Genomic DNA, 27,813 nt, shown 5'->3' with positions numbered 1-27,813 from the left:
ATTTTTAGTGTGAAATATACCGAAGAAACGGAAATGGAATTCTAATCATGTTAGTGGGAAAAACTCCCATGATTGCCATGGATAAGGCTACTTGGCGGCTTTTGTAACTTTACACGCATACACAATGTATATTCCACTTTTTTCAACATAGCTCATTGACATTTACGATTTTTCAGTAGTAAAATGTTACGGCCATATTTCACCATAACAACATTGAAGATTTTGCGAAATTTTTCGTTATAATCGAAGTTGATTTTTCGAGACCCCTTTTAGCGAAACGTATAATTAGATGCAATCAAATACTGCGCATGAATTTTTTTTTATCGGGCTGACCATATTGATTGAGAAATATATATGAAATCAGGATAATCAGTACGGGGTATCACTAATTCTCGCGTAAAATGATGATTCTCGCTAAGTGATGGCGAAATCGCCAAATAATGTTTATAAATAACCCTTGGTGAGAAATACAAGTCATACGTAAGGTCTGAAAGGATTTAAAATGTGTTTCACTGAAAAAGAAATAACACATGGAAAATGTATGACATAATATCAAAACGATTTTTTTTTTATATTTCAGTGAAATTTATAATTTATCATAGGGAAAACAAAAAACATGTCTGGAAAAAAATTGTTAATGTATGTTCAACTTTGCAGACATGCAAATTTTGCTAAGGTGCTCTCTGGCTCGTTTGGTTTTTTTTAACAATTTCGGAGCATTGATGGGTGAACGAAAGACGTTCATCGAAAACTACATCAAGGTATTCTTTGTATCAGATGGGTGAATAATGTTTCCTTGCACGTTTATAAATGTATTTGAAGGAAGCTAAATTTTTCCAGTCCACGTGAAAACAATATCCAGTATTCAATTTGGGTCCGAATTCGAAGACGCCGCTGTTCAACTTAGATCTTATAGAACATTACATTCGAAATACCTATCCTCAAATGTTTTTTCCAGCTTTCTATATGAACTTTATCATCTATGAAAAAAAAAATGACAGCTGGGAAAAACAAAGAGAATTTTAAAGGTGAAACTTGGAAAAATACTTCAGAGTAAATACTGGCGTCAGAGACACCGAAATGAAGAAAACATTGGGGGGGGGGGGTGGCAGAAAGTTGCTGGTCATCCCGGATATACGCGTACGCAGGAGGAGGAACGTGCATTGCATTGTTTTTTCAGAAATTATTGGGAGTTCTCAGCTCCTCCCACCCTACAAAATTTATTGGGGAGGGGGCGCTCAAATGATCTCAGCCCCTAGGTTCCGGCACCTACGACTAGCGTCAAAGTATCTAAATTGTCTTCAGTACGTACATATAGTTATTTTAATTGGTTTTCCGTCGAGCTCATAATTTCGCTTTCAAAATAAAATAAGTGAAAATCTTAGGTAATATGGTAGTTAATATGCTAAGCGAACAACGTCGTTTAACCCAAAATAAGAAGAGAACAGCAGCTAGTTTTTGTCTCTTCGTCTTGAACAGCGAGTAACTCCTGCTATATTTTCCTTTTCGCTATCGTTCACAATTTTCTTTGCTACTAAGAAATGAACTTCATACAGTTCCGAAACTCATCTAGCTGATGTTTTCTTTTTATTTTGGGGTAAAATACTGTCTCACCCAAATGTGATTCATTTCTATCATAGAGTAGTTGAAATTCAATGTAATTTTTATTTCATTCTGACTCCTCATTTATTGCAGAAGATTTATTGATATTGATCCTTCATCAGTTTTCAATATGCAAACTATCCTAAGGTGTGAAACGGCAATTGAATTTTTACCCGTATAATCGAATGCCCCGCATAATTGGTTATTCTGTGCTGTGGAATCATTGATATCAGTTTAAGCGAGGCCAACTGTATTTTTGAACAATTTTTAGTCGAATATGCATTTAATGGAAAGAGTCTAAAGGGGGGTTTAAACTGCTCTCAATGATAACAATGATAACGGTTTAGTCACAAATAGAAATACTTGACTACTGCGGCTAGGAATTGAGGTCGCATATTTTAGAGCTCTAAAAAAGTTTCTTTCGATAAAAACTGTTCAAATTATCGGTAACTAAAAAATAATATCCTTTATATAATGATTAAAAAAACCATCTGCTGTTGATAACATTTAGAAAAACATCCAATTTCAATTTTATTTAAAATTTCGAAAGCGCTCTCGGAATCATCAATTTACAAAATGTGGCTCTTGAGAACATGACAACGTAATTCCAAAAGCACCCTAGCATTAATGCTATGGTTTAAAATTGCCCCCACCCCCACAACATGAATTAGCCTCTTTACGATCACGGGCGTAATATTGCATCCAATCACCAATTGAATAAATTCAACCAAGTTCTCTGTGTTTTATTTCTTCTCTCTTCACCGTCGCGAAGCTGTATAGTAACCCTACTATCAACGAAATCTGCTTTTCTTTCCTTCTTTTCCTTCCTACATTAATAATTCCCCCTACCCCACACATATAATGTATCTTTCTACTGCAAACGGCGACGTGACCGCAGAGAAAATTGCTACCGCAGGTAGTCCCCCATTGAGGGGTTAGCTGACCAACATCTCGATGAGTATAAAAACAAGCCTGCTGTTCGGAATCGGCAATGAACTGTAGGTCCAGGTCTAATTAGCCCTCGTGTGCAGAAAATGACCGTGGTGCTACAAAAATGATCAAATGGTCTTTCTACTGCATTCATGTTAGAGCGAAAGCGGGAACTCTATAAAAAAAAAACTGTCTTATCTACTTTTTTTTTTCTGTTATACTCTTCCTTATATATATATTTGTTTTCTTTTCCCCTTTCTTTTTCTAATGTACGGTTAGGTTAGAACAAGGCTACCAGATTTATCGCTGATTCATCAAATGGGAATAATCCAAATTTCTTAAGAGAAGATTGTACGTGGAGTGGTTAAAAGAAATGCCATCTTGAAAATTGTTATTCGGATAAATATAGACACATGAAATAGATGAAGACGTGCGATAAATGTGAATAGATTCTGCGAAAAAGAAAGTATTTCGTTATTATTCTCTTTTCGTCTTAGGAAATGATTCAAAAATTACTTTATTTCATGTAGATAAAAATTATAGATATAACGAAATTGCGAATGTATATGTAGATAAATTACGGTACACGTGCAGGAAATTCTTTTTGAAATATAGTAATCTACAGAGAAAGAAGAAGATATTGGCTGTCACTATGATTTCTAATTGAACTATAGTGGTATCATGGAAATTGTATAAATTTCTGTAAAGGCAACTGAGTTAATTATAGTTATTTATGGTTAAATTCCTCTTGAATTGCATCCCAAACGGGAGATTTTTCAGTTAAATTTGTTTTTCAAGCAAATTTTCTCAAAGATATTGACATATATTCCTTATTTTACTCGAATATCAGTCCCGTTTCCAGAAATTTCGTTCGGGGTGGGGGTGGGGGGCAAAATGATAGAACAATAGATTTGGCGATTTGGCCATCTTTTTCCCCCTTTTCGGTCATTTTCTCACATTTCGGGAAGGGGGAGACCAGACCCTCAAGTCCCCCCCCCCCCATGCAACGGCCTTGTCGAATATCACTATAGGAAATTTATCGGTTTTTCTGTATTAATTTGATACGAAATGCTATTTTAAACTTATAACTTCGTACAATGCAAGAAAAGCTGAAAAATAAGCCCAATAGAGAGAGGAGAGAGAACAGGGGATCTTAACCAGGGTTCCATGGACCCTTTAGGGGGTCCTTCTAGAGATTTCAGGGGCAGGGGAACGGTGAGCTTCGATAAGAAACCAGAATCCCTACTATGGAAAAAGGTACCGTAATTTCTTGCGTGTAATTTCTGTGTAAATAAATCGCCCATCATCTGTGATATAAATTCAGCTGTAAATGTAAATACATTCGAATTCCGTTATAACGTACTCTAAGAGACAGTAGAAATCACTTCGTTATAACGAAATTTCGTTACAAAGGAATTCCAGGTTTTTTGCATTATTCCTATGCAAACTTATCTGGGGAATTAGGACAATGTTCATCGTGTGAATCGAGATTTTTTCGCTGTAACCGTATTCGTTAAAACGGGATTCGACTAAAACTATTTTTTCAGTGGTAAATAAACATTTATTTCAACTTTTGATAGTAGCAAATGAAAAATATCTTTCATCAATAGATAAAAACCACACATGTAGAAAGCAAAAAACAAAAAATATAAGTTTACTAATCCGTGGCATAGATGGCAGCACATAAACATACTTGATATGTGATAAATATCGGAGTGATTTGATATTAAAGAGATGGCGTCATTTATTCGTCACAGTGTATCTTCATTTAAACGCATACATAGGGTGACCATAAGTCCCATAATTTCCGGACAGTCCCGGTTTTTTTCCTGTTTCTTTGGCTGTCCCGACTTTTTTTCCAGAAATTTCCCGGTTTTTCACGCATTTTAACGAAGAAAACTTGACTTTTTATTCTTCATTTTATTCATCAAATCAACGAATGAAATTATCTTCCCATCTCAGAAAATATATTATGTCAATCACGACAATAAATTAGAATATTCATCTCGCATATTTGCCATGTATTTTATTTTAATTCACTGCAATTTCAAGTGGAGATTCATTTTCCGGGATTGGCGACTTTTCTGTGACTTTTGCATGATTTGGTAACTTTCTGCGTTTTTGTCATTACTTTTTGCGATAATCGGCAATGGCAGTTATTTTCCCGTATTTCGATTTTACGTATTTTTCTCTAACGAATAGTCAAAACATGGTGAGCCTAAAAAAGATTGGCATTAATAGTTCTGTTGAATACCATTGAAAACTGAGAACTAAAAAATTGATAAATCTTAATATAAGACTAGGGGTTACCAACCGTCGTCTTTTAAGAGGACACGTCCTCCTTTTTGATGTCATTTCAAGCGACCTCCTACGTTTCGGAAAATTCAGCCTTTTGTTCTTCTTTTCAAGTTTCCAGAATTATTTTCTTTTCTCTGTGGAAATTTTTTTTCTCCACTTTGAAACATATAGGATTATTTCTTCATAGATATGGGTGTTTTTCTCTTGTTCTAAAAATTTCTAGAATTTTTTGGTTTTGCATTAGCTGTTTTGGAGTTGGGAAAAATTATCGTTGTGACCGGTTTTATTGGTCAGGCTAGTGGCGCCATCTATTAGGAAATTGGGATAAGTGACGTCACTGAGGGTGCGTGAGGAGGCAACCTCCTTTCTTAGTTTTCGGATCTGGTAACCCTAGGTTGTTGTGGTCTGTTTTATTCATATGATAATCAAAAGGCCGAAACGGCGTATAAGGGTCCGTTCAAGTATTACGTAAGCAAATTTCTAGCCATTTTTGACACCCCCCCTTTCCCCTTGTCAGCAAAATTTCGTCATCAGCTCTGCCCCTCTGAATCCTAACTCATATTTTCATAAAGGGTGGTTGATGACGTAAGCATTATCTAAATCCCCCCTTGTCATCAAAAGTCAGCAAATTGGAAAGGCCTCCCCCCATCGATGATGACGTAATACTTGAACGGCCCTTAAAGGCGAAAAACGCATTAATGTGAAACTTAGTTTTAAATAAAGGGCCGTTTATTATTATTAAAGTATTACGTCAGCAAATTTTTAGCCATTTCTGACCTCCATCGTCAGGAAATTTCTTTTTTATTGTAAGTTGGATCGTCCATATACATAATACCCAAGCGTCACTGGTTTGATAAATACTATTACTACTGCTACCACAGAACCGTACATGCACCTCGTATACATTTCTCTATGGCATTTTGATGAAAGTGCGGCCTCAACGTAATCATGTTGCGCTTGTTTCGTGTCCGTGCTGTGTTCCATATTTTGCAGTAAAGATGTAAATGTTTGAATTTTCATGTTATGTCAGTATCGCGTTTTAGGTCTGCTTGCTTTCTGCGGAGAGACTTTTTCAGGTGGGCTCGAAGCTGGAAAACCGCAGAAGACCACCTTCAGCCGACAATCCACTATGCCGTCAAGGAGGTTCGAGCCTGGATCCTCAGAACGAGTGTCCAGCATGATGCCAACACGACCGCACATCGACTTTGATGAATACTAAAAAAAATCACTTTTATCGGAGATTGTGAATAATAACCAAGTGTCGCTTGTAAATTTGATAAATATGACAAAATTCCAAATGAGTCTACTGTATGTGATGAATATAGTCAGAACCCGATATAATAATAACAAATTTTACGATCGTATCCCGATATGATGATACAATACATTCATGAATTTTCATGTGTAGTGTATCGTATAGTACGATTCATCATGTTTGCCAACGACGCGACACTTTTAACATACTACGGTAAAAGTGATTATTTTAGGGAAATGTATCAAATTTACCAACGACGCTTGAGTACTATGATTAATCACTGGAGAAATACGATAAACATGTTGGGGTAAATCTAGAAGCTACCCACACTTAGAATACGACAACCATAAGCATTCTTTATGGACATTGTATAATATTTTATCATGTATATTGTTTGTAATTGCATTTTTAATTGGGCTGCTGTATTTTTGAAATATATGACATCCATATTTATTATGGGCATCTTTTCCTCAGCCACCTGATTGGGCATTGTAGCTGTTGTGACGTTGTTTATTTATTTTATTTATTTATACAATATTGTTTGGCCGAGGCCTAAACAAGAGGATGCGGAATTATATATGGCAAAAGTGTCGATTGATGGTACGAGAAAATTCAGAAATCGTAGGGCAATCTACAATATTTGATGGTAGGTTGTTCCAGTCGATAATAGTTCTTGGGAAAAAGCTAAATTTGTGACAATCTGAAGAGGCAAAGATGGGCTGTAATTTTTTGGAATGATTGAGTCTAACAGAGAAATGTGAAGGTTGGATTAGAATATTGGATGTGTCAATATTAAAAACCCCATGGAGGAGTTTGTAAAGAAAAGTTAAACGAGAGATAAGTCGAAGAGAGGAGAGCGGTTGGATATTGAGTTGTCGCTTGAGTTCCGTTATAGAGACATGTGAAGACCAACAGTTGAAAATGAAACGAGTGGACTTATTTTGGATAGATTCTAATTTGACCATGTTGGTTTGGGTGTGGGGGTCCCAGGCTTCACAGGCATAGCATAGGAGAGGGCAGGGAGAATATATGTTTGGTAGCACAAGTGACGAACATGACGAGTGGAGTATTTTAGGTTACGGCGAAGGAAAAACAGTTTCTGGAGACATTTATTAAAGATATAATCAACGTGAAGGTTCCAGCGGAGATCGGAAGAGATTATAATGCCCAGGTATTTATATTGGGAAACCTCAGAGATCAAAGAGTCGTTTATAGAATAGGGGAATTCGTGAGAGATTCTTTTACGGGTCAGTGTTTTTCATAACAACAGTTTTTGAGAAATTGAGGGGTAATTCCCAGGTTGAGCACCATTTGGAAATAATATTAAGGTTGTGTTGGAGAGATTCTTGGTCAGAAAGATTGGACACTGTTTTATAGATGACACAGTCATCAGCGAAGAGTCTAATGCGGCAGCTTATGGAGTCGGGTAGATCATTTATGTAAATTAAAAATAATAAAGGCGAGAGGACCGAGCCCTGGGGTGTGCCAGATTTGACATGAAGAAAGGGAGAGTTCTGGCTCTTGTACGAGACAAACTGGCTACGGTTAATAAGGAAGGCCTCCACCCATTTCAGCAGTTGAAATGGTATGAAAATGGTATGAAAATTGTCCAAGGTATGAAAGTTTTAGTAGAAGTTTATTATGGGGCATCCTGTCAAATGCTTTAGAAAATTATGTCGGATTGGAGGTTTTTATCAGTGGAGTCTGTTAAATCATGTATAAAAAGTGTTAATTGGGTAGATACTGATAACGATGATCGAAAACCATGTTGGTTAGGGAAGAAAACGTTAATCGAATCGAGGTGGGTACGGATATTCTTGGCAATTATGTGTTCAAAGAGCTTGCAGCAAGAGGAGGTGATTGCAATAGGTCTAAAGTTGAGAGGGTGGGAGAGTGAGACAGATTTATGGATAGGAATTATCTTATTAATTTTCCAGTCATTGGGTAGGTTAGAAGTATTCAGTGAGACGTTGAATATAATGAGGAGATAGTTGCAAATTTCATTGGCACAGAATTTTAGGATATGGTTGGGGATCCCATCTGGGCCAGTAGAGTGGGGTTTTAATTTTTTTTGTATTTGTATAAAAGTGATAAATTTAGGGGAATTCATCAAACTTACCAAAATGCTTGGTAAAGATAGATAATAACCAGTCATTATGCATAATAACCGCATTTACCGTAATAATTACATTTACAGTAACAGCTACATTGGATACTAATTCCTTCGACTGCATAAAACGTAATATCACGTGCGAAATTAATGAAACAAAAACACCGCTCCTCCGTTGCAATGGTTTTCTTGAATACGTTTGCGGATATGTAATTAAAAAGCTGGATCCACACACGCTGAATTTTCCAGCGAAAAAAATAGATTTTCCGTAGTGGTTACGCTAAATTGTCCATTAAAATCGCTTACGCCGAGTTTTCCTAGGAGCAGGTTTCTACAGTGCACGCAGCGTAAAGACGCTGATTGGTCAAAAAAAACCTGAATTTCAGGTTTTTCTTACCTCAAAGCCAGTTTTGGCGCTGCGGAATTCTGCGGGTGTGATCCGGCTTCAAGCATCCCTACGAACATTTCATGTGTGCTGGAAAAATTTATTTTTAAAAGAAAAAATCTCAATCCCCTGGTTAGTTCTGGGTACTTATTCTATTAATTGTATGGAGAAATCAAGGAAACAGTTATTTTCCGGATATTATACTGAGGTGAACTCGGAAAGAAAAGTCATCATGTCTCCACGGGACTCGAACCCAGGTCATCTTGCATATCGGGGAAGCATACTACCATCTACACCACTGGAGACATGACCCTGCCTTCTCCAGTATGGGGAAAGTATTTTTTTTTATTAAAAATTGATTTCCTACAATTTTTTTTTAAATTTCTGATTGTTTTTCAAATTTTTGATCGATTTTTCAAATTTTATGAATTTTTCGAATTTAATAAATTCTGGAACTTTGATCAATTTCTGAAATTTAATGGATTTTGATTGTATTTTCAACTTCAATGAAATTCTATATTTTTGGTTATTTTTCAAGTTTAATAAAATTTGATTAAACAATTCAATGAGATTTCTGAATAAATTTAATAAATTTTGAATATTTTTATTTTTCAAATTTAATAGATTTTTTTAATTTTTATTTATTTCTGATATTTACTAAATTTTGAATGATTTCTAAAATCTAATAAATATCTGAAATTTTGATTTAGATGAATCAATTTTAAATTTTTCAAGTTTAATAAATTCTGAAATTTATGAAACAACTGAGGTTTTTTGTACCATAGTCAATCGTTTCTTAAAACAAGGAAAAAACAGATATATATTATGAAAATTTTAATACTTTGAAATATACATTACACAAAATTTACATGCACATAATAAAACACACAGTCATTGAATTATGCAACAATACATCAATTTTCTGTGGATCTCTGAGTAATTTTCACCGAGTCTTTGAATCTCGTTCCACTGATCTCATTCCCTTCAAAGTTATTTCAAAATTTTGAAATTTGGAAATGAAAAATGATCGAAAAAAAAAAATCAACACCATAGTTTCATTCTCCTTGGTAAATGATCACTGGTCGTTACTCGTTCTTCTTTGCCCCAGTCGTGATCATTTCTTGATGTTGGATATGAGACGATGTCGACGCCATGTTGCACTTCATGTTGCTGATGAACTCTTTGCTCTTCTGTTTCATTTTGGCTTCTTCATTGTACGTCTTACGGTAGAAATTGTAGAACATTCCCAAGAAGAGGACCGCGTGGAAGATGATGATGTAAGCAAACACTGGCTGGAAACCACAGTCGTAACAGATTGGGATTATGGCGTGTATCGTCGCGATCACGAACTGGATCTATACAAATAATGTGGAATTATTAACACATGTTTATAACTACAGCCCAGATTAAATGAGCCAAAAAAATTGCACTTAATAATGACAAAATATGCACTTATATAAAAATACCAAAATGTATTCTAAAATATGCTCTAAAATATGAAAACATGCCCTAAAATATGAAAACATGCTCTAAAATATGAAAACATGCCCTAAAATATGAAAACATGCACTTAAAATCTGAAAGTACGCTCTAAAAATATGCACTTAAAAATGCGAAAATATGCACTTATAAATGTGAAAATATGCACTTAAAAATGTGAAAATATGCACTTAAAAATGTGAAAATATGCACTTAAAAATGTGAAAATATGCACTTAAAAATGTGAAAATATGCACTTAAAAATGTGAAAATATGCACTTAAAAATGTGAAAATATGCACTTAAAAATGTGAAAATATGCACTTAAACTGTCAAAATATGCTCTTAAAAATGCCAAAATGTGTTCTGAACGTATGCTCTTAAAAATGCCAAAATGTGTTCTGAACGTATGCTCTTAAAAATGCCAAAATGTGTACTAAAATATGCACTTAAATTACTAAAATACGTTCTAAAAATATGCACTTAAAATGCATAAATTAAAAAAAAGAAATTTTTTGAATAAAACAAATTTCAGAAATGTTGTAGTCATAATGATAACGTCATAATGATTTAAGAACATTGAAGTGATTGAAAAATTTGGACAAATATCATTCACATGCATCAGAATTTAAAATTAACCAGTTTATTAATCGGTTAAAAAACTCAGACAAACATAATACTAGAAGTATCGATATAGTGGGAAGTTCAAACAATCACTCATTAAAATTTAAAATCGAGACATTTCAAAACAAAGATCATAAGTACTAAAAATGAGAAAATTGAGGCAATCGAAGATTTTGTAATAAGAGACATCAGAAATTTAAAATAAAAATCCAAAAATGCTCTCAGAGATTTAAGATTAGTATGAGGTTGAATTTAGAAAGTTGAGACACATCATATTGTCAAAGTGTTCATTCAGACCATAGACTAAAGATCACAATAATACGTCTTCAGTGCATAGGCATCACATTCGAGATGTTCGGAGACGTCAAGCTGAAGCGTTAAGACTCATCACATTAAAGATATATATATGAAAGGGAAATCGGAAATTTTCTCTCAGATAGAAAAAAGAAAATTGAGACTTATTGAAATTAAATTTTCAAAATTAAGACATTAAAATTCACGAAATTCAGGCAATAAAATTTAGGCAATTCAAGTAATAAAATTTAAAATATTTGGATTCATTAAAATTAGGAAAATTCAGACGCATCCAAATACACAACTCATCAAGGATTGCATTAAAATTTGAAAAATTCTGTCATATACCAAAATAAAAATTTCTGTTGAAGAAACGTCAGGGATAAAATAAAATTACTAAATTCATTAAAATTAAAAATAAAACTTCAGATACATATTCATGAATTAGATTTCTCTCTGAGACACATTTAAAGATTAGAAAATTCAGTCATCTTAAAAGATTAATTCAGGCATCTACAGTTTTAGAGATTAGTTCAGGCATCTTTGAAAATTAGAATATTAAGGCATCTTTGAAAATTAGAATATTAAGGCATCTTTGAAAATTAGAATATTAAGGCATCTTTGAAAATTAGAATATTAAGGCATCTTTGAAAATTAGAATATTAAGGCATCTTTGAAAATTAGAATATTAAGGCATCTTTGAAAATTAGAATATTAAGGCATCTTTGAAAATTAGAATATTAAGGCATCTTTGAAAATTAGAATATTAAGGCATCTTTGAAAATTAGAATATTAAGGCATCTTTATTAAAGATGTAAAGTTCAGACATCTTTATTAAAGATTTAATGTTCAGACATCTTTAAAGATTAATTGAGTCATCTTCAAAGATTAATTCAGGCATCTTCAAAGATTAATTCAGGCATCTTCAAAGATTAATTCAGGCATCTTCAAAGATTAATTCAGGCATCTTCAAAGATTAATTCAGGCATCTTCAAAGATTAATTCAGGCATCTTCAAAGATTAATTCAGGCATCTTCAAAGATTAATTCAGGCATCTTCAAATATTAATTCAGGCAACATTGATCAACCTTCAAACATTGATTCACGCATCTTTAAAGATTATTCAGGCATTTTTAAAGATTATTCAGGCATTTTTAAAGATTATTCAGGCATTTTTAAAGATTATTCAGGCATTTTTAAAGATTATTCAGGCATTTTTAAAAATTTGAAAATTCATTCATCTTTAAAGATGAGAAACTTGAAATACGTCTAACATTAAAAGATTACATTAAAATTTGAAAAATATACAAAGCCAGAAAAAATATATTAAAATAAAACATAAAACTCAAGCACATCCAGTGACACCTGAGAGATAAAAAATTCAGATTCATATAAATTAACAATGGAAATTCGTATACAAAAACAATGAATATAGAAATACAGTTAGATATATAAAACTTGAAATATCTCTAAGAATGAAAAGAATTACACAATTTAATTAATTATCCTAGCGGACAAAAAATACACGTTCCGGAAGTACAGAAACATTATTAGGGATAATTTCACAAAAATTTTTACTTATTGTGAAAACTATTATTTGATTGTATAAGTTACATTAGTATTATTTAACTGTATTAATAATACTAATATTAATTGTATTTTAGTTATTATTTAATTGTATTAATTGTTACATAAATGTAATATTTTACAAAAAGAGGAAAACAAACCATTTGAAGTTGTGTCAGGTACTTCTTCCACCAGAGGTATTTCTGCATGTGAGGACCGAGTGCAGCTAAACAATAGTAACTGTACATGATCATGTGCACGAAACAGTTAATGAACGGGAAAAACGCGTTATGGCCACCTGTTTTATGAGTGAGAAAATAAAAATAAATTAAAATTTGCAGAAAAAGTACATATGAAGCATGAAGAATATCAGGAATTCAGAATTAAACAAGTTTTAGATTTTATTTCAGATGGAGAGATAACGGGTAAATTCAACATTGCTGAATTAAAAGAATTAATTAACAAATTAAATATTAATTTCATTAAATAATAAATAATTGTTAATTAAACAAAAGACAAATTTATAATTTCCAGATACAAAGTACAAGGTGTCCAGTAAATTTGTAAATAGTTTAAAAATTCATGGAGGTTGCAGGAATTGGTATTGATTGTTATCTTTGAGAGGAAGTTATTCTCACAAGAAGGGGAAATAATTTGTTTTGGTATTGAAAAAAATGTTGTTAAAAGTTTTGTCGACAGAGGGCACTGCACACCGATCCGGCACGAGTGGTTTTACTTGCATCTCTCTCCATTTCTTCTGTGGCCGAAACGTTCGTGAAGGTTCAGCCAGCGATTCGGGGCTGAGGTAAAACAACTTCACCAATGTCAAAATCACAATGAAAATCTTTGTAATCGACTGTAACACGACAAGTTAGATTTGAGCCGTTAATCGTACAACCTAAATTTTATAGGACTCTTGATTTGTATGTTTCCAGTGATTTGCTTTCGCACAGCACCCTCTATCGCCAAAAATCGGAACTAAATTGTTTTCTGCACAAAAAAATCTCCTTTGGCGAGAACTAATTTTTCGAAAGCGCTTTTAAGTAGTCGAATCCCGTTATAACGAACGCAAAGAGACCGGAGGAATCACTTCGTTAAAACGAAATTTCGTTATAAAGGAATTCCAGGTTACCTAGCATTGTTCCTATGTAAACTTATTTGGGAAGATTAAAAAAGTGTTCGTTAAAACGAGATTTTCGCTATAACGGTATTCGTTAAAACGGTATTCAAAAACGGGATTCGACTGTACCGGGTTTGATGTGTCGAAATTTATGCCATGATTTCTTTTCAATCCACATGTTTCATTAACAATAATGATAATTAATCATGGAATATGCTTTTACCTGGACCGAATTTGAGTCCAATCCATACTCCCCATGCTACGGATGTGTGATGAACTACATGTAGAGTGCTGATGTGATTAAATTTTTTACGCAGAACGAAGAATATCTAGAAATTCAGAAAAACAAATCGTGAAATTTGGAAAAAAATTATTTTTGGAGAAAAATTGAAATTATAGAAATATCGATAGTTTTCTTATAAATCGATTATGCGTTTCTTCTCTCGGAGTTTTTTTCTTGTAAATGTTTTTCTTAAAAAAAGACAGAAATAAAAACCAGAATAAAAAATTAACGTTTTATTCATATATTAGCACACAAAGTTTAGAATTTAATTAATAAAATAACGGCGGTTTTTCAGATGATGAATTAGATATACAGATTGAAAGAAGCACACTTTTTTTTTGTTAAAAAAAAGACCCTTAATTAAAAAATTTGCTCAGAAAGCGAAAATTGTAAAAAAAGTTTCATAAAATTGGAGGTTCCCAAGTGCATTTTTCGACTAGTAAAAATTTATTTTAAAAAAATGTGTCTTTTTTTATATTGAAATTTGTTAAAAATTTATACAGAAAAAGAAATTTAATGAATGAAATAAATTAAGCATCGAAATCAGAGAACAAATTTTTTTTACATTTTATAAAGAACGAGAAATCTCACTTCCAGTCAAATATTATACCATGATAGTATTCGTTTAAGGGGGGGGGGGAGACTTCATAGTTTGAATTACAAACGCAAAAATATATTTTGTGTATTTCTGCAAAAACATTATACAGTGCAACCTCCCTTAACGGACATTTTTTTTTTGATCCCCAGTCCCGTCTAATAGGGCTTTAATGTATTTCTCTCCCCGTTAGTGGACACTCTCGATAGCGGACAGTAAAATCAGGCAAATTCTCTTTTTTTTTTCTCTCAAACTGAGAATTTTCGTTCAAAAAACAAGAATTTGTCATATTCAACGGTGATTATGCGTAATTCCAAACCCAATTTACCTGGTTTTAATTTTTGTATAAATTAAAACCAGGGAAAGTTTCTAATTTTTGTGATAAGAAAATTGTTTGTTCGGGTTCGAAGACCGTCGTCCGTTTGAGTTAGTTCTCAACGTTTTCCCAACACTAGTGGGTTGGCGTCATCAGGAGAATTGATAAAACTGGATCAAAAGTAAAGTTCTCCGGAGTCTCGGGTTGTATTTACGTACATGAGTGGCTTGACATACACTATTGCTTTGCGATTGGTGTAATTAGAATACAAAATAAAATAAAAAATGAAAATTATGCTCACGAATGGTGAAGTCTTACCCATACTGGCCACAAGAATAAAGTTAGATACAGTTGACGTTTAAAAACGTTGTTTTAAAGCAAATTATTAATCTGTGGGAAATATAGATTATATGGAAGAAGTAAAATTAAAGAAATTATAGAAAAATACATTTTTTGAAGAAAAAAAAATGAAAAAACAGTACATAAAGAAAAACTTTTTTTCTTATGTACTGCTTGGTTTTCAAAGAGGAAATACATCTATGATCAGAAAACAATTGAAGCGGCAAATGGGAACATGTGCTACACAAAAGAAGAAAATGATGCATATGATAAGCATGATTGCCAGTAACAAGTCAAGAAAGAAATAATTGCGTTCTAAAAATAAACTTCAATAGTAGAAATGACCGATATGTATTGGAACAAATCGTGAGGTAAACAAAAGAAAATCATGAGGTAATGTACAGGGTGGGCAAATCGGCCCTATGCCGTAAATCAGCTATGAGTCTTTATAAGCAAGGTAACGTTTTCTTTTTCTACCTAATAAGCCAGATAATTTTATTTAGCGGTTTGTCTAATTTTAGATTTTGAATAGGTGACCACATTTATTTTGAATTTTTGTGTTTCTATCAAAATTGCGACTTAAAAAAAAATTACATGACCTGATATTTTTTGAGAAAATAAGTTAAATAGCTTTAAAATTTTTTTTTAGAAGTGATAATATTTTTTAGGGCAGGTAAAATTTTGATTCGGGCATCTATTGTTCTAAATTGCATGCCCGAACCGAAATGTAAATTTTTGGGGATTTACCCAGGCCTTGAAAGAACCACTATTCATATTAACAAGAAAGATCGAAATTAAGAGAGACTTACCGTATCTGCGAATTCAGCAATTTTCAGAATCAGGTACCACCAGCCTAAATTAACTAACTAAAGAAAAATATTTGTAAAATTTCAAAATTCAATGTGTGTTATATAGCAAGGAATTTTTGGGAAATTTAAATTTAAAAAAAAAACAAAAACAAGAAAATATTTTCATTAAGGTTTTTTTTTCATACTTACCAGCATACTTTCAGTATCAGTGGAATAATTGACTGGTTCGCAGAACCAATTATATTTATTGAAAAGGTAGGTCTTGCTCCCTCCCTGAAACATAAATTTATGATAATTAGATATTTTATAGAAATAATTAATTTTCATTTTTAATTATAGTGAGGAAGCGTAAGCAACTTACGTAAAAGAAGAAGAAAGCGGAGAAAATGACCATGAGGGCATTATAGGCTACGATGATGCCATTTATCTGGAAAGGCTTCCTGTCCTTCATGTAGGCTGGACCAAGAACTTTGACGAAGTAGAGGTAAGAGGCCAGTATGGTCAGCATCGGAAACGGACTGCCGGCCAGCGGCCAGCCACTAGACCTCGGATCTGAGAAGTTCATATAATTATCAGTTCCCAAACTACTGAGAAAAATCACTAAAAACGGATTTCACAATAAACTAAAAAGTTTTTAATACAGAATTTTGAGAGGTTTCAATGATTTTGAAACACTTTTTCAGAAATTTTTTGTCGTTGCAATGGCCAGGGCTTCGGTCATTAATAACACTTTTTGGACACACTTTAGAATTTGAATATACCACGTGATCGAAGTGAGATAAATCAGATTAAACAAGTAGATTTAAATGTATAATATTAATGTAAGTTAATATTCTACTTCAGGAATTCCACGGAATTGACCACAGAACCAGATGCATTACCATGTATACCGTTCTGGGTCAGAACTAAGACAGCTCCAAAACACATCGGTATTCCTAATGCAGTACAATATGTGCATTGCTTTCAGCTGCCGGGATTTCGTTATCGTAAAGGCTTTAAGGTGTTTAAATTTGACTGATATTTTGTTAATGCTGAAATTTCGGGATTTTGCGTTGTCAAAATCACGATGTTGATATCAAAAATAACAGATATACTGTTATTTTCGAAATTTCGGCTATCGCGGTTTCGGGATCTTGATTTTGACAGGGACTATCAGGATTTCTTCAAGATTTGAAATATCTTCTCATTTGGGATTAATGAGTAGCCTATTATATGAGTAGCCTATTTTTTTTCAAAAGGGACATTTCCAGTTTTGCTAAATTTACAGTAGAAGTAAAGAACGTATTCCTCCGGAATAAGTTTGCATTACAAAAGTAGAAAATAGCCCAACAGGTAGCGTATAGAAATAGTAGGAAAATATTGGAATACTATGTTTCTTGATCAACATTCAAGAGAGTTATCTACGTTTGAATTTTGAAAATTTTCCGTTTTTTGAAAGAAAATTAGTGAAATTTTACCTTTTGGTAAAAATTTAAGCTGGTCAAAAGTCTGAATATTGAAAATTTCTATGTCACCTGTTTATTCCAGAAGGGTTTTAACTAGTTCAAGAAGATACTCTTACTGCCTCCTCATCATTAACACAAGAAATACGATCATTCTACCGTGTTACCTCCCGTAACACACTTCCACTCTCGGATGCAATTTTGAATTACCGACGGTACTCAACGTATCTTACTATCCACTGCTCGTTAGAATACAAAATGTTAGGTCCCATGCGTGCCCGCTATCGAGAAATGAAAAATACCGAAGTCTATGAAGAAGGTGAATATGTGTTCATTTTGATAGAGACGATTAATTTTACACTGTAAGTTCGAACAATATTCTACAGGTTACGTAGATAAAACTAAAATAGATAACTAAAATATTAACTACGAACAATATTCTCGTTTGAATAATATCGGTTATATAATCTGACAGAGCTTATCCCAAAGTTCCGATAACCGTTAGAAGTGCATTTTTGGGGCGAAAATAGTGGAAATATTCCCTTTTGAAAATAAGCTCTTCATATACACACAGTGTCGATATGAATTCATTTGATGTTTTTTTTAGAACAAAGTACCGCGTTTTCCGGTGTACAACCCTCGACTTATACGTTGAAAAATAGTAATACTGGGAATCTCTTGTACTTATTATGTACTGCTACGTCTTATCTGTAGCCTTTTTTGAAAATATTTGAAAAACCGCATGTGTGTGTGATTACAAACGTAAAGACCAATAAAAATTCTATAATATACATTTCAAAAAAGCCATGGCCATGCATTAGACAGGGACAACATACACTGAGACTTGTAGGAATCAATAATCGGTTCAGCAGATCTAAATGTGTTTCTGCAATATATGAATTTCTTCATTTCCTGTGGTCACGATTAATTCATATTTCTGTTTGAGTCTTATAAATCAGAATGTCTTAATGCTGATTGCATATACCGTGTATATATTGTTTATAGTTTGTGTTCATTGCATTTTTAATTGGATTGCTGTTTTTTTTTAAATATATGACATCCATATTTTTATGGCCATCTTTTTCTCAGCCACCTCGTTGGGAATTTTGCCTGTTGTGGCGTTGTATTTGTATTTGTATGCCGCTGCGTCTTATTTGCAGCTGTTTTTCATGGCAGGTAAGACTATAGTCTCAGAAAAAATTATGTTGCAAAAAAACAATATTTTTTAAGCATTTAGTGCTACGCATATAGATGCTAAAAGGAAAATCGGCATTTTCTTTGCAAAAACATGAAAAACACCCCTCCCACTCCTTTAAATTTAATTATTGAGAAATGAAATTTTCACATGTGGATTATACGCTGCTGTGGATTCAGCGGTGACATTTATCCTGAGAGTAGGAAAATTTTCGTTTGCGGATAAAATACGCAGGAAATTAAAGCAATATTAGGAAGATGCATCGATAATGCGGAAAATTCGATATTGAATTAATCGAGAACTACTTTTAATATGAGTTAATCATTTTGTGTTAATTCTTTGAACAATTGCTTTCTAGTCCGTGATTTTTCAAAAAATTGAAAATGTTGTGAACTGTATTCATAGTTACCACCATTAACCACCGCATACTCTTGTATAGGCGTTGGACAAACAATATCGAATAAATAAATAAACAAATAAATAGTGTATTTTCTATTATTTGTTACACATTATCTAAGGAGGTTAGAATATAAATAAATATTTTCAAAATTGATTTGTGGAGAAAAAAAAAATATTTTTAGAAGAATTTATAGACGGTGTATGAAAAGTGAGTAGAAAAATCGGCAGTTTTCTACAAAATTGCAACACTTACAACACCTTCCATTCCTAAAGATTCCATTATTGGTGAATGAAATTTTCACTTGCGGATTATGCGCCACTGCCTATTGTGCGGTGATAATTTTTTCTCAAAGTATCGAAATTTCATCTGAGGATTGATTATACGCAGGAAATTACGGTTATATATAGAAGTTTTGGTGAAATTTATTCTGAAGTTTTTTGAGCATCTATTGAAAAATAGTTATAATATTTCAGTACAATTTTTTCCTTTTTTAAAAAACAAAATATACAAAAATTCATTTCATGTCCCTCCAAAACTGTCCACAATAGCAAGTTAGTTGAAGGGGGAAAAAAAACTCGCCAAATATACTTCAGAAGAGAAGGTTTCGGTTTTCTTTCCGTGAGCATATCGATTTCGAAAGATTCGTTCTGTTCTTACGATAACCCTGCGGTGGCCGGCATTTTAGAATATTACGATGAGCATCTTGTAGTAGGCCAAAAGGACATTTAGCGGCATGTCTTTCTACTTTCTGATGGTGAAGTGGGTCAGGAGAGACAGGACAGAGCTTCTTTTTTATTTCATTCAGCATTACTAGACACTGGAAAAAAAAGAGTATGTTCTTCTCCCCCTTTCTTACTCCCCTCATCATCGTAATAATCCTCCATCATCACTTTTTTCATCGTCCAACAGACGTAAGACGGATGTCTAACAGGATATACAATATGGTGTATGGGGGTGATGTCAAAAGTATATAACACCGTATCAACACTAACCTATATATAGGTCTTGTAAATATAGCTGTGCCCGATCAATAAAGATATTGATCGCGAATGAGGGTGTATCGTCCCAATTAGATCTAGCTTACGATGGTTTAAAAAGAAATAATTTTTCAAAAATAAAGATATTAAAATTTGAAATACAGTGAAACCTCGATATAACGATACTCTTCGGAATAAGAAAAAATATCGTTATTCGCCGGTGAAATCAGTACACAAAAATCAAATTATATGTATATACATATTTAATTATATGATGCACGATTACACTCAATTTTGAAAAATATTTTGGTGACCTCTGGCGGTAGTTTTCTGTATTCTGCAGAGTTAAAGTTTCTTATGCGGAGTTCACAGTCTGCCTTCACCAATTCGATGTTTTAAAGCCAGAATGAATTATTTTGAAACAAAATTTTTATAAAACTTCCTCTCTTTGATACACTGAAAATGTGATGCAAAAATTCCCAAGGAGTAAACAACCTTTCTTTCTTTCAAACCGAGCACAACTCAGGTCTATCACCATCTATGGACGATTTACTACCTAGTGAATTGTGCCGGAAGTGTTACTGTGTGTGTACCTAACAGTATGAGTACGTATGTAGCAGGAGCGTAGCCAGAAATTTCGTTCGGGGGGGGGGACCAAAGTGACAGAACAATGGATTTGGCCATCTTTTTCCCTTTTTTCGGTAATTTTCTCACATTTCGGGGGGGGGGAGACTTGGGGGTCTGCCCACCCTCCCCGCTACGCCCTTGGTATGTAGTTTTGTGTTTGATTTTTTCAGTGCTGCCGTCTATAGTTCAGAAGTGAAGTGAGTGATGCGTTATGATTAAATTACATTTGTACTGTTTGTAGGTCTGTTGCTCTCTGTGGCGAGACTTTTTAAAGGGGAAATCGGCTCGCATTCGCGGCTTGAAGTTGGGAACCACAGAAAACAAACTTCAGCCGACCACAATTGTTTGAACCCGGGACCTGGCTACACGAGTCCGTCACTATGACCACTCGACCCACCACAGCGGCAGGAGTAAACGACCAGAACCCACAACACAATGCAAATACAACAATGAACATATTTTGGGGATTAGGACATATTTGATGCAATAAATTTTTAATAGATGGCGTGCGACAAAAATGACGTGCACAAAAGGCCTGAATAACAATAATATATAGTCTAGGGATTTTCAAACGATAAATAATCTGATAACGAAAATTCTAGTAATTTTCTGTACAGATGGCACACATTACATGTTTTTCTCTTATATCAGTGAGTTCAAAAATTTTCATTAAAAATGAGTTGACCACGCTCATTTGCATGATAATATCATATATTATACAGAAAAAGTCTCAATGCGGTCAATAGTCCTCTTTCAATCATCTCGCCAAACATCATTAAACAGCCATTCGTAGCAAACCTAAACACAAATGCATTTCTTTGAACATTATTATTTTTTCTTTTTTTGCCATCTTGACCCTGAAAGCGGAAGAAGCTCTTTCACTATGGAGCGTTTCTTCATGAATGTAATGCCGGCCCCTAGGCATCACGTAAGGAAAAAAAATGAAATAGAAAAAAAAAAAGGCCTCCGGGGCCCTAAAAACAAACGCCGAAATAGGTCTTACCTATTAAGACTGTTATTTCTTATTTACGTGAACTTCAGTGAGCAATAATACAGAAAAGAAGAAAAATCGGATATAGTTCACTGAACTTACTAGTTCCTTATTTTGTTCTGTTTTTTTAAGGACATGCGAGTGTTAATGAAACACATGGATGTGAAACTGATTTACAGGATACTTAACGATGTGTGAAGAGCCATCAAAATTCTTATGATGGACCGGTAATGACATTGAAGGCTCATCAAACGAAATTGCGTGTGTGTGTGTGTGTGTATATATATATATAGCATGTAACAGACTAATTATGAAACAAAAAGCAGAGAAATTTACGCATGGCAAGCGAAATTCACACAACAATGAACTTCCGGCAGGAAAAAAAAAATGTTTAAACTTTAGATCTAATGATGCGCGTCTGAATATATAGAGGTCGGCGAATGTGTCTGTGCCGGCCATCTTGGAATTCGTATCAAGTTCGAATTGTCATGGATTTTTTTTTAATTGAACGATACCTTAAAAAAAAACTACTTTTCTATTTTAATATATTCCGATGATGCGCATCTGAATATTTGGAGGTCAGAGAATGCGTCTGCCGGCCAAAGGTGTACGCGGGGGGGGGGGGGAGGGTAGGGGAGACGGATCAATACTCTTATGTGAAAAAATTAAAATATCGAAAGGAAATATACCCTTTATATGCAATATTAATCAATTTTTGTTAATTTAGATGTTTTTTGAAGGGTGCTAACTCAAAAATTTTCGTGATTAAATGTTTTGTATGACCCCCTCCAAGCCTTTTTATCCCTCCAAAAATCGATCCTGCGTACTCCGCAGCTACCGGCCATCTTGGAATTCACATCAAGTTCACGTTGTCACGGAGTTTTTAATTAATGAATACCTCAAAAACTAAATTTATATCTTAATATATTCTAATGATGCGCATCTGTGTGTGTGAATATGTATCTAGAGGTCAGAGAAAGCCTTTATGCCGGCCATCTTGGAATTCATATCAAGTTCAAATTATCATGTATAATTGGATGAAAACTCCAAAAACTAAATTTCTATCTTGATATATTTCACTGATGCGCATTTGAGTAGAGGCAGGTAGGTAGAGAGAATACGAGAGAGAGAGAGAGAAATAATAATAGAGAATACCTAGAGGGAGGTAGAGAATACGTCTGTGCCAGCCCTTCTGGAATTCACATCCAGTTCACATTGTCACAGATTTTTTAATCGAAATAATACCTAATAGAAACTAAATCCTTATCTTAATATGTATTATTACATTATAATGATGCGCATCTGAATAGCCAGTGCAGGGATTTCCAACGTAAAGCTTCTTGCGGAACCTTCAATAATTATAAGGCTTTTCCGCGGGAAATTGACTATATTTAATGAGGCTGTTCTAAGGAATTTTTGACTATTCATCCACAAAAAAGTGTGTCCCTACTGCCGGGCCAATAGGATCATAGCCCAATATAAAAGAGAGTTTACTCATCACCTCTTAGTTTACATATTTATTGTTATAGTAAATCATTGTGCCAGACCTCGTGTAAGCCCCTACCGTGGCTGAGGTCCCCGTACCGTGCCCGGGGTGTAACTCATGTGTTAAGATAGCCCTGGGTGTCCCCAAAGTACTAATAAATTCTGCAACATTCAAGAATCCTCACTACTAGTGTATGAAAAATTTACAAAAACACACGCGCGTACGCACGCGCACACACATTGTTTTAACAACTTATAATTTCCTGATGAAACGAAAAATGACATTCATGAAATTCTGGAGCTTGTGGTTCGATAATTTGATTGGCAAAAATGTAAAAAATGTAATGTTACCAAGTTGTTTAGTTATCACAATGGTCTGAATTTTTTTTTTTAAATGACACCATCTCATTAAAATGCAAAATAAAGAACAGCTTTGCGAGAGTATTAGTACAACAAGAAAGTTTTCTTCTTTAAAGCTCTCTGGGTTCCAGGATTTTTAAGGTTTCTGTGGCGTTTGATCATGCGGAACTTCCAAGAAGATGTCACGGTACCCCAAGGTTCCACGGAACACCAGTTAGAAACACATGATCTTATAGAGGTCAAAGAATGCGTCTGTGCCGGCAATCTTGGAATTCATATCAAGTTCATATTGTGACGGATTTTTTAGTTAAGTGAACTTTTCACCAAAAACTAACTTTTTATATTAATTTGTACTGATGAATACGTATCTGAATATCTAGAGATCAGCGAAGGCATCTGTGCTTGTAATACATATACCCAGTTCATTTTGGTCAGAATTTTTTTCAGTTGAATACTTTAAAAACACACTGAATTTATATAATTAAAATCTGCTAAATTTCAATTTTATGATAAATATATTCAATATATACATTGCCAATACCATCTAGAAAAAGACAGGGCATTTTAGTGTATTTTATACCACTTACCAGCGTTATCCATAAGTGTATTGTACCATTGGGTTAAGGCTGTGACTACTTGTGCCATTTTTTGGACTTTGTGACTAAAGAAAAAAAAATCCAATTAAATTAAGGATAAAACGGAAGTAAATTTTTAATATATATAGTATATATTTAATATATGTATATATATCACTAAAATCCCTTGTAAATGCCATGTCCATTTTTATGAAGTAGGCTTTTTTTTAAAATTTTCATCAGGAGCAAAGCAAAAGGGATAGGAAAATATATCCTATTAAGAACTACATTTTACAAAATATCCGGGCTCGTCATTGTTAAAATAAGAGGCTTCTAAGGAGGCGAGATATCTCGTCAATACCGGTTAGAGCAGTGTTTCCCAAAGTGGGCAATATCGCCCCCTGGAGGGCGATGGAATAGTCCAGGAGGACGGTATAGGCTTTGGGTTTAGTATAGGATCCAATGGGTTGGTTTGTGAACGATGAGAATAAAATTTTTTTGAAGAAGGGGGTGATGGACCCCGAAAAGTTTGGGAAACTATTAGAGGGTTAAATTTATAATGACGCTAATTTGTCTTTCTTCTTCTAAGATGACATTCATTTCCGCAAATTGTTCAATCCTTTAAAACTAGTATTATCTCAAATATGCGTTAACATTTGGACTTTCGGACCATATTTCGTTCACTTGCTTGACCATGTTTCACTTTCCTTGTTGTCGAAATGTGAATGAAAAGATACTGGAAATGCTATACTGAGTGCTAAAAATTTTCCTGCCTTTGCGGACCTGATAAAATTTCTAGAAGAGCCGGATTGGAATTATTTGAGCATTAATATAGTGGAAAATCTCAAGGAATACCATGAATTTATTTGATGACGAAATCTTTAAAAAATAAGCAGAGATATTTATCTCATTTTATTTCAATCATCAAATTAATAATATAAAATCATTTAATTTTTGAAAACAAAACAAAACGCGTATGTTCTGATTCGGAATAAAAGAATAAATACAAATTAACATAATTCAAAATCTGATCAGATGTCACATATAAATTTCAAGTGGATGAAAATATGTGGAAATATATATAAGAATAGCGAATAAAAATAGATAAATTATAGAAGAACATTTGTATATAGCTTTTTTTGGCATTTTAAATTACTATACAGTGATAAGCATCCACGAATTTTTAGACGAACGAATATATTATAGAGAGAACTGTTTCTCTCTAATATTTCCTAGTGATGATAAAGTATAGATGCATTTATTTTAATTGATATTAAATAGTGAAAGATAGAACAAGGATTGTGTTATAGATATAAAGAAAATATATCACACAAATTGGATTTTTTTTAAATTTTCAAATAAGTTTAATTAAAAACCCGTCGCTGGAATATCATGCACTTACAAATATCAACGTCATCTAAATGCCATATTGACGACTGTAGCAACTAACAATTAATTGGAAAAGAGTTGCCATGCCCATAATGTTTACATGCACAATTTAAAAATTATTCATTCTTTATAAATTTGATGAAACATTAATTTATACTGATGAATCGGATAAATTCCGTTTACAATTTGACAATTCATCATAAAATAAAAAAAATCTGTAAAATAAATACATTTGCATATAAATTTGGGTTTAAAAAGTATACTTTTTCGATTTTTTTTTTCAAGTTGTGAATTAACTGTAAGAAAATATTTCTTTGGATGATGAATAGATGGCGGTACCTCAAACACGACAGTATTAAAAGAGCCGTGTGTTCAAAAAAGAAGCGTTCCGAGGTTCTACATTATAATTTCGGCCATAGGCGATGCAGTACATTTGGATAATACATATGCATTACGAACAATCGCTATTGATCAGAATTGAATTATTTCTCAATTATTTATAACTAATTAAATTTAATTTTGTGGAAAAATGCTTTTCTACAAAGTATAAATTATGTTGGAAAACTAAAACTTCATTACACTATAACCATATAATGTGAAATGTTTTAGAAAAATTTTAATTGAATTAGAAACTAAAATATTGAAATTGAATTTATGGTATTATACACTTCTATCATGTAGGAGTTTGCGCCGATTAAAAATTTATATTCGCAAATTAAAGAAATGTATGTCATCTGACATGAAATAGATTTCAACGCACTTACCTTGGGTAATGAACTAGAGGAACACTATTAATTTTTTTGAAAATTTATGCGCAATGCACGGAAATAAAGTACGAATGATATTCGAAGAAAAATTTGAATATTTTGCACCGGAGAAATGTATCGAATGATTTCTACATCAGCAGTAATTCCCAAATTGAAGATAAAAATGTCATTTTCGGTAAAAATGTAAGCAAAATATCTTCAATATAAGTTGATAAGTACTATGAAGAAATTTCTCTAACGCTTCTCATAACCTCAACACATAACATTTGACAAGAGGAGTGAACATAAGAATGTGGAGCAAAGTGTTTTTAAAAGCGCGGAAATTCGTGACGTCACTCGACGCTGGTCAATGAAGGACTGGATCACACGCATGCGCGTGATAGTTTATGTTTTTTTTCCTTTAACACTTGCGTGACTTTCTTACGTCCATTTTCTATCTGCTAAGCTATCCAGAGGAATGTTAAGGGGAAACTATTCAAATATTGGCGGAAAAAACACCGAAAGATAAAATAATTTATCATTGTTTTGAATACCAATAATAATATAGGAAAATGCTTACTAATTAGTAAAAAAAGTTATTTTTGTATATAATTACAAACTATAAAACCTTCCACAATTAAAGATCTCGGTAAGACCCGTTTGAAAAGAAACAAAAAATCATGAGTGAAAGTTATTAAAAATTTTTTTTCTAATAAATTTTTATGAATATTATCATTTTAATATTAAAAAGAAAATTATTCGTAAAATTTACACTTTTTTATTAACTCTTTTATTTCCTTCGTTTATATTATACAATTCAAATTGATATTTGTAATTACTAAAATATCTCATTCAGTCTGGTCATAATGAATGACGAGTGATGAAAACTGGATTGGAAATGTAAATTGACAATTATGACTGATAATTTGAGATCTACAACGAGGATAGTGTTATGCATTGTTTAAACATCGAAATATATAGAAATAATGTAATTTTACGACAGATACGGAAGCTGGCTGAGTGAGGAGATATCGATGTTTCAGGAAAGGAAAATTCATCTCTGCCCTCACGGGGACACGAATCCCGGTTCCTTGTTTGCCGGACGAGAGATGAATTTTCCTTTCCTGAAACATCCATATCTCCTCACTTAGCTAGTTTTCGTACCTGTCGTTTTAACAAGGGAGAGTGACGTCTTTCGTCACATGTAATTTTATTTTGCAATTTTATAACTTTTGAATTTATGTTAAAATTTGATCAATAAATTAATTATTAAATAAATTTTCAATAGCTTCATTGGCAGTTACAGGAATTATCAATAGTTCAACGTAACATTGAAGAGCGTTATAAAATTCATTTTTAGTAAAAATACATAAAAATGGAATTTGCATGTGATTTTCTCAGAAGCTGAATGAATTATTCGTTTAGTGCTTTGGTTAATTTTATTAATCTATTGAGTTGATGACATCGTTAGTGGTAACTTAATGACTTTAACTTTAATAATTAGTTTTGGTTTTTATTTTAATTTATTATTTACAAATTTCAAATTATTCACAAAAACTATCAATATTAAACAAATTTAAGAATGATAAATAATGACAACTAATTTGCTATTTTTTCAACGT

At 33.1% G+C, this 27,813-nt stretch overlaps 1 protein-coding gene across 1 annotated transcript; it reads right to left on the bottom strand.

Moving 5' to 3' along the window:
* Window positions 1-9,399: 9,399 nt before the first annotated feature.
* On the bottom strand, window positions 9,400-26,496 carry LOC149084139 (very long chain fatty acid elongase AAEL008004-like). Its single transcript, XM_089234485.1, has 8 exons — window positions 26,210-26,496; window positions 24,069-24,142; window positions 16,366-16,556; window positions 16,194-16,277; window positions 16,005-16,061; window positions 13,886-13,991; window positions 12,704-12,840; window positions 9,400-9,935 (listed from the first exon to the last, which is right to left on the bottom strand). The coding sequence occupies exons 2-8, from the start codon at window positions 24,124-24,126 to the stop codon at window positions 9,666-9,668; spliced, it is 903 nt and encodes a 300-aa protein (XP_089090611.1). The 5' UTR covers window positions 24,127-24,142; window positions 26,210-26,496; the 3' UTR covers window positions 9,400-9,665.
* Window positions 26,497-27,813: the final 1,317 nt, after the last annotated feature.

This window comes from Pholcus phalangioides, unplaced genomic scaffold (genome assembly GCF_987345545.1).
Source record: "Pholcus phalangioides strain wild (caught in Gottingen) unplaced genomic scaffold, Ppha-v1.0 ptg000008l_1, whole genome shotgun sequence".
Classification (NCBI taxonomy): domain Eukaryota; kingdom Metazoa; phylum Arthropoda; class Arachnida; order Araneae; family Pholcidae; genus Pholcus; species Pholcus phalangioides.
The sequence above is the reverse complement of the archived record's forward strand: the minus strand, read 5'-3'. Positions and strand labels throughout refer to the sequence as shown.